This window comes from Trachurus trachurus (assembly GCF_905171665.1).
Source record: "Trachurus trachurus genome assembly, chromosome: 8".
NCBI lineage: Eukaryota > Metazoa > Chordata > Actinopteri > Carangiformes > Carangidae > Trachurus > Trachurus trachurus.
In genome coordinates, this window is record NC_139905.1 from 27,145,205 (window position 1) to 27,157,665 (window position 12,461).

At 42.4% G+C, this 12,461-nt stretch overlaps 1 protein-coding gene across 1 annotated transcript in view; it reads left to right on the forward strand.

Annotated features, from left to right (window-relative positions):
• Window positions 1-10,980, forward strand: part of brsk1b (BR serine/threonine kinase 1b) — a gene marked incomplete at both ends in the record, with an annotated part of 29,757 nt that extends 18,777 nt beyond the window's left edge. Inside the window, 8 exons of the mRNA XM_083978051.1 lie at window positions 577-637; window positions 1,912-2,521; window positions 3,954-4,002; window positions 4,509-4,632; window positions 4,767-4,868; window positions 5,304-5,412; window positions 9,596-9,685; window positions 10,721-10,980. Coding sequence (XP_083834177.1) covers window positions 577-637; window positions 1,912-2,521; window positions 3,954-4,002; window positions 4,509-4,632; window positions 4,767-4,868; window positions 5,304-5,412; window positions 9,596-9,685; window positions 10,721-10,980 — 1,405 coding nt within the window. The remainder of the gene's footprint in view (window positions 1-576; window positions 638-1,911; window positions 2,522-3,953; window positions 4,003-4,508; window positions 4,633-4,766; window positions 4,869-5,303; window positions 5,413-9,595; window positions 9,686-10,720) is intronic.
• Between the last annotated feature and the right edge of the window lie 1,481 nt (window positions 10,981-12,461).

The window sequence follows — 12,461 nt, forward strand, 5'->3', positions numbered from 1 at the left end:
TTTCAGAAGAAATTATATTTTTATGTACACTTTAATCCACTGTCGGTGGATAAAATATTCAATATTTATTATTCTTTTGTGGTTCCACCATTTGATATTTTCAGGGGTTTCAGTCTTACTTTTGTTTAAAAGAAAATGGTTAAACATGTCAAACGACATAAGACCAATACAAAAATGTACATTTCAAAACAAAATGTACACATTAGTTTTAATTTATTTAAAATATATATATATATATATATATTTATCACTGACCCATGAACCAACACAAATGTATCATGGCACTTTATAGCAGATCGACTCAGACTCAGACTCAGACTCAGTCTACTTTATTGTCCATTGAACTTAAATAAAACGGAAAATTATCTTTGGCACTGACATGGGTTACAAAAAATACATACATTATACAAACAGTAGACAAACACATGCACTACATAGTAGTCTACATAGTATCTACATAGTAGATTGTTGTTGAATTATTATCACATCTGGAAATAATATTCAGGATTAAAAACTACTGAATGGTCTTGTGAAGTTCACTTAAGGGACTCACTGTCATGTTTCTGTCTTCAAAAGGTCTCGTTCAGTCAGCGGAGCGTCCACAGGTCTGTCCTCCAGTCCAATGAGCAGTCCCAGGGTAAGAGCTTTATTCTCATGTATTCTCCTCTGCTGTGTCCACCTCTGCTTTACATTATCCAAGCTCTCCTTTTCTCTTCTCTGGTCCATTTTTCTCTCTTCATCAGGAAGCATTTCAATCACATTCAGTCAGAAGTGACTATTGTATTAATGCATTATTTAATGTGATACCTTTTGATTCTGATTTTACTGTATCAGATATCCATAACCACAGCAAGAAACAGGGTTTTATCAGTTATATAAGATGACTACCACTCTTATGTCTGTACTGTAAATATGAAGCCATAACCAGCAGCGGGTTAGACTCACATTAAAGGGATACGCCCACATTCTCTCTGATTGTTTCACCTAAAATTCGCTCTAATTTTATTTTATCACTCAGAAAAGAGTTGACCAATTTAAAGAGAGTCTCACAGCCCCGTCTCTTCTGATTGGCTCACAGCCCTGTTGCTACCAGAGTTTCAGAGAGAATCCTGAGCGAGGCGATGTAAAACTACACTGAGATAGTTCTACAGTAGGTTCTTATAACAGCAAATATATCTTTTCATGGATCAACAACAAACAAGATGTAACCTGGTAATTTGTGAGCTTTAGAGGTGCTGGAGGGCGGATTTAGCTTCAACAGAGTCTCATAACTCTCAGCAGGAAAACAAATTAGAATTCCTAAACTTATTAACTTTAAAAAAGACTCACTGACATGTTTAATAAAAAATATAATAAATGTTCCTTCACTCCTACCATCTGGTGTGGATGAGCTCCCAGTTATTGTCCTTTAACTAGATGAAACAGTCTCCTGAAGTCACCACACTGCTCATTTATCAGTTGGTGCTCTTCGCAGTGTGGTTATTTTCTCATGCCCGTCTTTCTACTCTTTTCTTTTTCTGTGTATACACATTATAGTAAACAAACATGTGTCATCGGCTGCTTCAATATATAAATATCTGTTTTGGCCATCAAAAACACAAAAAAAACAAATTTCCTGTGATCTTTATTCTCTCTGGCTCTAAATGTCATGCCTCTCCATCATACTGTCACATTGTCAGCCATGCACATTCTCATTTCATGGACACGCCGTGACGCCCCCTACGAAAGTCTGTGTACACACGGGGACTGAAACGCACACAATAACACATAATTATAGTCAGCAGCAGTAGAGATCAAAGTCAGATTCCCTCTGTTGAAGTATCATGTCCATGCATCATAATTCATGTCCATTACTTTCTGTCCATCCCTCTGTCCCTCTTTTCTTCCCATATTTCTCAGTCTGCCCATCCGAGCCCGGTCTTCACTTTCAGCCAATCAGAAGTCACCGCCACCTCTGCTTCCTCCTCCAAAGACCCCAAAGCGGGAAGTTCTACCAGCTCTCGGCCCACCCGTCCACCGCCTGACCCCAAAACCCAGACCCTGCCCTCAAAGGGCCCCGCCGACCGGCCCCAGCTTTACTCCATGAAGTCCCTCCCTCTCCAGGCGCCACTCTCCCCGTCCCCGTCTCCGTCCCCGCTCCTCTCCCCCATTCCACGCTTCTTCAACTTCCCCTCTCCGTCCTACTTCAAGTCCAAGAACGTCCACTCGTCCTCTAACTCCTCTGCCACCCCCCCTCCTGTCTCGCAGGTCACGCCGCAAGGCTCGCCGCTGCCCACCCCGCTGGGCACGCCCGTGCACCAAATCCAACACCCCTCCTCCTCCACCACCCCCCCCTCCTCTTCCTCGTCGTCCTCTTCTTCCAGAGCGGACGGAGCCGGCGGGGCCTCGGTGACCCCGCCGCCCAGCCCGGGCAGCAGCGGCGGGATGGCCGCCTCCAGCTCCGCCCACTGGAGAACAAGGCTCAACTCGTTCAAAAACAACCTGCTGGGCTCGCCGCGCTTCCATCGGCGCAAACTGCAAGGTGAGCGAAAACTGAAACAAAGTGAATCCTCTCTTCTAGCTGAATTAATGTCTTATCCTAAAAATAACTTTTTAAGCTAGTATATAAATTGAGTGACAGGCTGATCAGATGTTTTTACTCTGGGTCCAAATCGCATTAATGTCGGGGTGTCAAACGTGCAGCCTGTGGGCCAAAACCAGCCTGGCAAAGGGTCCAATCTGGCCCTCAGGAAAGTTTGAAAATGACATAGAAGACAGAAGAGGCATGATATTGTTGAAATTGCACATACGTACATTAAAGGGATAGTTCCACATTTTGTCAAACTGGCCCATTGCCATAATCCCTGCAGTCATAGCAGTAGGTTTGTTACCTTTGATTGTCGGTGCAAGCTGTTTTTCGAATGGCAGAGCTGCGAGCTGCTCAGAGCTACGCTATGGAGGCTAATGGGATTTCTTGGTTTCCCTCATCAAACTCATCAAATACACAATCCAACAACTCCAAAACACTCTGGTGGACAAGTTGTGACCTGTCGAGTTGTTTTCGAGGCAAATACAGAGACTGCTTGGCGAAAAAAGGCCCCCGACGGGAACGCGCATCAGCGATTTCGCATGAATTTACCTCTGGAACAACTTTGTCGCGTAATGTTGCGTTATTATCTCATAGCGTGGTGAATGTGCAGGTCACAACTTGTCCACCAGAGCGTTTTGGAGTTGTTGGATTGTGTATTTGATGAGTTTGATGAGGGAAAACAAGAAATTCCATTAGCCTGCGTAGCGTAGCTCTGAGCAGCTCGCAGCTCTGCTCCGCCGTTCTAAAAATAGCGTGCACGACAAATAAAGGTAACCAACCTACTACTATGACTATAGGGATTATGGCAATGGGCCAATTTGCCAAAATGTTGAACTATATAGTATATCCCTTTAAGAAATTTCAGGTTGTTCATACTATTAACTGTAAACATCCTAATAATGTACTAAAACAAAGGAAAAAATTCTAAGTTTTTTAGTCTGGCCCACTTGAGAACAAATTGCACTGTTTGTGGCCCCTGAAATAAAATGAGTTTGACACCCCTGCGTTAACGTGATTGGTGGGATAGACCACGTGCTGCTTCTATCAGGGAACAGCAGGTGAGGACAGCTCGAATAGTTGTAGACAATCTCAGCTCAAGCGCCACACATCTGTAACATCTGACAGCCGATCATATACATCACAGGATGTGTGAGCGTGAACTCGATGCTCCACTCTCTAACAGGTTAAATCACATTCATCTGACTCTGCATCTGTATCCAAGACTGAATCTATTATTAACAAGAAAGTGGCCTGTGGCTGTGTTGAGTAATTTCAGATTCTGAGATAATTTGTAATTAGTGTAATTAAATAAGCGCCTGTCATCAAGATTCACTGCCCCTGTCCTTTTCTTTCTCCCTCTCTTTTTTTGCTCTTCTTTTTTTAGTCCCTACATCCGAGGACATGTCCAGTTTGACTCCAGAGTCCAGTCCAGAGTAAGTGCGCATTTTCTATATGCAATACAAAACAAAAGCAGTTTCACTACAAAGTCCATTTAGAAGCTTTCCTGGAGCTTTTCATGTTTCAAGATCCTGGAGGGGAGACTTCAGCTGTAGTTTCCAGGGTTGAACAGTATTTCCTCTTCTTTTGACGGGAGCTGACAAACTGCCTTGTCAGCTTTGCCTTTCAAGATATAGGGGCATTTTCTCAGGAGTTTGTAGAGACCAAAAATAAATGAGTCCAATATTCATGAGGTGTCCATAAACACATCTCCACATAAATACTAATGTGTCTGTAGGATGTGTAAAAAAACAGTTTGCACTCACTACAGGTTTGACTGACTTTTTTGTTTTCTTAATGGCAGAGGTGATTCATTAATCTCCCTGCGCTATGTGACACCAGATTAAATCAATCTAGAGCGTCTGACTTGATCTGTCTCAGTCTAATCTTTGACATCAGTGCGGTGGAGTGTTGGTTCACTGACGATAGCGTTTATTTGCAGACTGGCCAAGAGGTCCTGGTTCGGTAACTTCATCAACCTGGAGAAAGAGGAGCAGATCTTTGTGATGATTCGAGACAAACCGCTCAGCTCCATCAAGGCTGACATCGTCCATGCCTTCCTCTCCGTGAGTGTGATGGAGCTCAGATAAGCCTCAGCATTACCTTATTTGCTATTTATAAAAAGTTTATCACCACAATTTATCTTTTTTTTTGTTTGTTTTTGGGTTGAACATCACCCTTTTCCTTTGTCTCCCTCTAGATCCCGTCCCTCAGCCACAGTGTGGTGTCTCAGAACAGTTTCCGGGCAGAGCACAAGTCCTCTGGTAGCACCGCTGTCTTCCACAAGCCTGTCAAGTTCCAGGTAATACTTCATTTTTAATCTCTTCAGCCCTGAAGAGTTGAAGGATGAGGATAAATATCCATGACCTGCTTTCAAGAAGCTTCTGTATAAAGCAATCTATTAGTAGTAATCTTTATTGGTCATAGCTTATCTAATCTTTATTGATACTCAAAATATTATTATAGATCAATGCAGGGTTACAAAAACATGTATGTGTGGAAATACAGCAAAAATAGATATAAGATAAGGCTGTGATATATTATTTAAAAAATATATATCATATTTTTTAAATATAGGTGTAAAGATATTATAATATAACTTGATTTTGTGCTTTTTTTGTTGAAAATCTACAGAATGCAACAATAGCTTTTTCTACATATCTCATCGGAATTCTGATATGAAATGGCTGTTATCTTGAAAATGATAAAGATGAAAACGGGTCCTTCTCTTCTGTAGGTTGACATTGCTTTCTCTGAAGGAGAGAGGGAGCGAGAGAGAGAACGCGCCGAGAGGGAAGGAAGAAGAGAGATGGGCATCTACAGCGTCACCTTCACTCTAATAGCAGGTAGAGGAATATGTTTTTTTTTTCTTTCAACCTTTATTTAAAGCAGATATCAGCTTCACGGCCGTTTCGGCTAATGCTGCGTTCAAGGCAGGCTTTTGAAACCGTAAGTTACAGCTTCAAGTCACAACTACGACTTGGTAGCGTTCCAGGTAACCCGTAGCTCGTGTTTTTACCATCCTGTTGTCTGTGAAAGTTCCCTATAACGGCCACTCGTAACTTCCGACCCGTGAACTCGTACCAGATCGAACTGGTATGACTTCACAGGAAGGAAAAACACAAAGTACGAGTTTCTTTGAACGCACCATGAGTTAGCAGCCCCCGCCCTTGTCAGGCATCAATTGGTCCTCGTGCTACGTCACCACATTCACGCGCATCCCTTGGCTGCACACACAGCCCTTCATGCCGTTCTCTCTCCTCATTGGATAACACTTGTATCCCACAAGGAAAATTTTCTCCTCGGGTTACAGCAGAGCAGAGTGACGGAGAGACTCGTGTTTAGGCTGAAATACTTCATGTAAGTGATTGCTGACGGAAAATAGGACTATTTAGGACTTATATTAACAAAAACATTCCACTGATATCTGCTTTAACCAGGTAAAGCTTATTGAGATATAGAATCTCTTTTTCAAAAGCGGTAGCCTACAAGTACAAGCAGTAATACAAATAAAAAACAATAGTTCAATAAATAAAAATGAAATTATCTATATAGGTTAGATAGATTGAAGGAAGTGCAACATCTGATTTAAAAACAGTGACAGAGCCCAATGCTTTCGAGTTCCTTAGTTTTAAGGATCTTAAAGGGATACGCCAACATTTTTTTTTTCGTGTCTTGCCTCACTCCCAAGTCCATGACAAGCAGATACCAGACACCATCCTTTCGACTGTGCAGTAAGTCTTGAGCGGTCAAATGCCGGTAACGGGACGAGATCGGTCAAAACGGAGGGTTCAAGCAAAGAAGGTTTATTTTGGTTCAAGCTAGCTACATTGAGGGTAGGTTAGCTTCCTATTTCAAAGTAAAAGCAGAAATTCTATCGTCATGGTTTTCTGTATGTAAAGGGCAACGGGTGTTTTATTTTGTGAAAGTAACCAGAAGTGCAGCTGGTATTTAGACAAATTAACAACACACTGCTGATCTAAACGGCTACTTTCTCGCCTAAAAATGTTTGAAATGTGGATAAAGTGATATATTTACAGAGTTTAGAGCTAAAATGAAATCAGCTTCTGACTGCTGATTTCGGCTCGGGTAGGAGGCAGGCTAACACTACCTATACACGAAAGCTAATTAGCGGTGCGCCAGCTCTGCCCGTATCTCCCTTGTTACTGCACACACAGTCGAAAGGATGGTGTCTATCTGCTGGTCATGGACTCGGGAGTGAGGCAAGACACGAAAAAAAAAATGTTGGCGTATTCCTTTAAGGATCTTAAAGGTTATCAAGAGGGATCAGGTTCGACAATTTTAATTCATCTTGCAGAGATTTCCATGCAGAGGGAGCAGCAAAACAAAATGCCTTTTCCCCCAGTTCTGTGAAAACATGTTGAAGGGAGGTATAGTAGGCAGAGACGTGAGTGAGAACTGCAATGGAGCATTTTCACAAGAGACAGGATTATTAATGATAAGAATTCACACAACTACGATGGATAGAGAATGGATGGTGGATTCAGCATTTACAGTCCAACAACATTTGTCCATAGTAACTAAAGGGCTCCATCAAGATTACACAGCACAAGAAGCAGCGTGTTCATATCTAGAGGAGCAAAGTGTGGGAGGAGGGAACAGAAACTGATGAAATCATCAATGCACCTGATTTATTGCTTCTTTGCTGACTCATGAAATATAGACTTATCAGTAAAAGATGAAGAGACGCCACAACACTGTAATCAAGTGTATTTTTAACACAGTTGTACCCATACAGTTGCCAAACCGACTGCTTGAATACTTTGATGCCCAGCAGGCCTGGACTGGTGTGATTTATTTGAAGAAAGGTGTTGAATGAAATGTTTGAACGTTTTAAGAGCACCACAATGATATCGCACTGACAGTGCCAGAAGTGTCTTCTCTTCAACCAGAGTTGCAAATTAGCTAACAGAGAACAGTTCCTCTGTGTCTGAAACAGCTCTTTGTCTCATCATGTCTGGTGACATTTCATGAATCATGGAAGTCCTTTAGCTTATTGCAATTTGATCTCAAGTGGGCCGGACCAGTAAAATAATAGCCTAATAACTAATGAATAACGATAACAATTTTTTAAAAATATTTTCCTTTGTTTTATTTATTTGTTTATTTAAAAAGGGACAGTGTACATTAAAGGGACATTGTGTAACTTCTCCTGTTATTTAATTCACGAAAATCGATTATTTCGTTCAAAAGAATGTTTTTCCTTAATCAGTAATCACCCCCATCAACAAACTGAAGTGTTCCGGTGAGCTCTGAATTTGCCGTTCATATCATTCATATCTCCATGGAGCGGGTAAGCTCGGTGCTGGCTGCCATGTGGTGTCTCCATGTTTTTACGTTCAGTGGCAGCGTGACGGGAGGAAACCACGGAAACTCAGCGGAGACACCGGAGCTGTCGGCTCAGGTGGAGGTGGCGTCTGTGAAAAGTCACCGCGGTAACGCAGTGAGGAGGAATGGAGCGTTACACTGATGCTGCATTCACGTGCAGTCGGGCAGACGGCCGTCGGTAACAAACCAGATGTCATTTTAGTCACAGAAGTCCAGAGAAAGCCGGTAAAACGTGGGCCAGGTAAACAATACAACATCGCCATGACACGTGTATTGTTTTGCCTCGTGCTGACGGACCACTTGTTTACATAGAGGCTTGTTTATGCCGTTACGTGCAGCGGCTGTCGTCCGTCTGCCGTCTGCCCAATTTCACGTGAATGCAGCATGAAAAATACGATTGAGTTGCTTGTGATATACAACCGCAACGCTAGATGGGAGTAATTCCTACACAATACCTTTAATAACATCGTAAAAAATTTTTTTATATGTACCCGAAAAGGATCATTTTAATCAGTGGTCCCTCTGCCTGATGTTAAAGGGCATCCTGAAATATATAAAAACCATAATAATAAAATACCACATTTCAGACATAAAAAAGGTAACTCATTTTGTACACATTATTATATACACAGTTGAAAGACAATAAAGACACATCTACTATTGCATGATGCTCTTATACTATTAATAAAATCAGCATCAAAGTTCACATTTTTGTTTGTTAACAAGCCATTTCTCAGCATTCTGCTTAAAGGTGTACAGAAATGGCCGTTTGTCCTGTTTGTCGCGCCGAGTTGTCACGAGCTGCAACACGAGTTTACCCGAGTGAGGAAAACGAATTTGATTGGTCGTTATCGAGCGGGCGGGATATTCAAAGCTTGGGGCGAGACCGAGCTGCGTGTGTGTGCGTGTCTCAGACGTTTGAATGACGGATTACGGATCCAATATCAGTGGCTGGTGAATCGTGTACAGGCTGACGTATAATCCGTGCGCCTGCATTATCCAATGCGGGAAAAAAAATACACACTTTCATCCCGGATTTACTCAAAAATAGAATTTTGCACAAAGTTTGGCCTACATCGTCTGAAAGATGAGTTATTACACTAATTTGATGATCCAGAGTGGGCTCAAATTCAGTTTTCTTTTCTGTACACCTTTAAATGAGTTGTATGATGAGTTGTTACAGTTCAAAGACGTACAAGTACATGATTAAGATGTTTACAGTTAATGAACTCTCCTTTTACAAAACATGAACAGCTTGAAATGTCTTTCTGTGTGCAGTTACAACAATATTTTGCCTCTTCTGTCTTCTAATGTAATGTAATTTTCACACGGCCCCTCTGGTCGTACATTTGATACCCCAGGCTTATTGCTTTGGTTTTCTTGGGCCATAACTCCATAAATGTTTCTCTCTCATCACTACCATAACATTGTTTTCAGCTGAAAGCAGCAGCATCAACAGCAGGGCTAAGAGGATTTACTGGCAGTGGGTGGTCAGAAACATTTTTTCACTGCCACCAAGTGGACAAAAATAGTTATTACATGGAATTTGAGACGCATTCATTCTCATTTAAGGGTTCAGTGTGTATTTTCAGTTTAGTTGAGCACTTGAAATGAACGCTCTGTCAGCCAGGTCGGCCTACAGTCATATAACTGACCAGCTGACCCTCTCTCACCTCTCAGGTCCCAGTCGCAAGTTCAAAAGAGTGGTGGAAACCATTCAGGCTCAGCTCCTGAGTACTCATGATCAGCCCTCTGTGCAGGCACTTGCTGGTGAGTAACACACACAACACACAACACACACCCATACAGTGCTTTGCAAAAGTATTCACACCCCTTGAACTTTTCCACATTTTGTCACGTTACAAGCACAAACTTAAATTTTATTGAGATTTTATGTGATAGGCTAGACTACATGTTTGTACAATAGAGATTAAATGTTTGTACTTTAAAAAAAAATATATAAACAAATGTCTAAACTACATGTTTGCACATTTATTCTGAAATATTTGTTATAAACAAATATCTAGACTACATATTTGCACATTTATTCTGACATATATGTTATAAACAAATATCTAGACTACATATTTGCACATTTATTCTGGTATATATGTAAAGACAAAATATCTTAACTACATATTTCAACAATTATTTTGGAATATATGTTAAATACAAATATCTAGACCACTTACTTTTCCATATATTTTGAAATATATTTCAAAAGCAAATCATCTTTCTAATTGCCTGCCAGACAAATTATCATTCATGACATCATGACCATTAACTGCTAACTGTTTCAAAACTCAGTGGGTTTGCAAAAGAGGGTCCCCAGCCAGAAGCTAATGCTATTCGGGGGGCCTTGCCATGGAAAAGTTTGAGAACCCCTGGGCTAAACGACTCTGTCTCGTAACGTTCTGTTATTATCTCATAGCGTGGTGAATGTGCAGGTCACAACTTGTCCACCAGAGCGTTTTGGAGTTGTTGGATTGTGTATTTGATGAGTTTGATGAGGGAAACCAAGAAATCCCATTAGCCTCCGTAGCGTAGCTTTGGGCAGCTCGCGGCTCTGCTACGCCGTTCTAAAAACAGCTTGCACTGACAATTAAAGGAAACAAACCTACTGCTATGACTATAGGGATTATGGCAATGGGCCAATTTGCCAAACTGTTGAACTATCCCTTTATGTTTGTGGTTGTAACGTGACAAAATGTGGAAAGTTCAAGGCACTGTTTATGCACAACATGTACCAGTAGTTGGTTTGTTTTACATCTTTTCCACCCTGATTCTGACCTTCTTGTCTCTCAGATGAGAGGAACGGTCAGCTTTCCCGCCAGCCCAGCACTCCTTCGCGCCAGAACTCTCGGCGTTCCGAAAGTGGATCGGATCGGGATCGGGGAGAGAGGGAGCGCGCAGCGGATGGAGGCAGCGGCAGTGGCAGCGGCAGTGGCAGTGGCAGCGGCAGCGGCAGTGGGAGCAGCAGTAGCACCGCCTTACAGAGGCGAGAGTCAGGGAAAGACAAGACCAGACTCCTCTCATCGTCAAACGGGACCCAGTCTCATCCCTGAGAAGAATGTTGCGGAAGAGAGGCCTCTCTCTCTTCCTTCCTTCTGTCCTTCCCATATTGTTTCCTTACCTGTTTCCTTACTTTCTGCCTTGCTTCCCACCATGACTCCCTCGCAAAGGGACGGAGGAGGGAGGGAGTTTTTCCCCTGAAGCTGATCTAAGGATATGACGGAGGATTTCCCCCCGCGAATGGCTGATTCCAGCAGAAATGGCGGGTGCGGGTCGAGCTGATCTCTAGTTAGCCTTCAAGGGCAGCTTCAACCCCCCTCCCCCCAGAGGGACAAGGCTAAAGACAGGGATGTCCAAAAAGTCCAAACCTTACCAGAGAAATACATGACAAAGTCACAGCCAGGGAAACACATGGTTCACCCACTCCGACCAATCAAAGAAAGCACATTACCTTCCCGCCGACCAATCACAATGCGACACGTGGCTCAACTTCAACAGGAGACGTCCTGTCAGTCAGTCGTAACGCTACTGACCAATTACAAAGCACCTCAAGCCATTGTCATTTTTCATTTTAATGTCCAGCCAAACGTCACCAGGATCATCAAACGCCACCTGACCGAACATGATGAGTCACATGACCAGAGACCTGCTCTCTTCTCCTCCCCACTTTCTAATTGAAGACATGCATACTCAGCAAGCGCAGAAACAAAATGGTGGTGTCTCTTGAGAGAAGGAACGAGTTAATCTGGAGTTAGACTTGATTGTTAACGTGGATTTTATCTACAAGTCACGAGCAACCGAGGAGTCCGAGAGCAGAGCCGAGCAAACAGAAGAAATGAACGGAGAATGGATCTGAGGCGGTCTACATAACAATGTAGCCCCCGACAGCTAGGTGAAAATCAAAATAAAACGAACACAACAACTCTTCCTTGAGTGTACGACAAACATCCAAGTCCCACAATTATTTCTGAATTACACTGATAAAGCTATGATACCGTATTGCCTTTAACGGAGGAGGAACAAGTGGATAGCTAGTTAGATTTAGCCCCTCTTTTTCAGGACACTAGTCACATCACAGGTAGAATCTCTCACAAGTCAAGACTCCCACCGGAGGAGAGGGAGACGAATAGATAGAGACAAAACTAGCAACAGGTGTCCATTTGGTAGCCGAGTAACGGACAAAAGAACGAGTTGCCAAAAGCCTCTTCAGACAATGAAAGTGTGTTGTTGTGTTGAAGGATTAGTCGTAGTCTTAATAGAACATTGATACGCCATGTTGGACACTGGAAGAGTTATTGTTCTCTGTAGTTTCTCTGACATACTGGCTGTAAAAGACAGGGAACACAGTCCAGGGCCATTGTTTAACGCAAAAGTGCTTTACAATGTTAAGCTCAAGTTAAAATGAGGCTTCAGCTTCCCTCCCCTGTTCAGCAGTTGCTCAATCATACAACAGTAGGCCTAAATTTAAAACTAGGGATTGTAGACCTGTTGATTGATTTAATTCATGGGGCTTATGAGTTTAATCAGCCAGCTA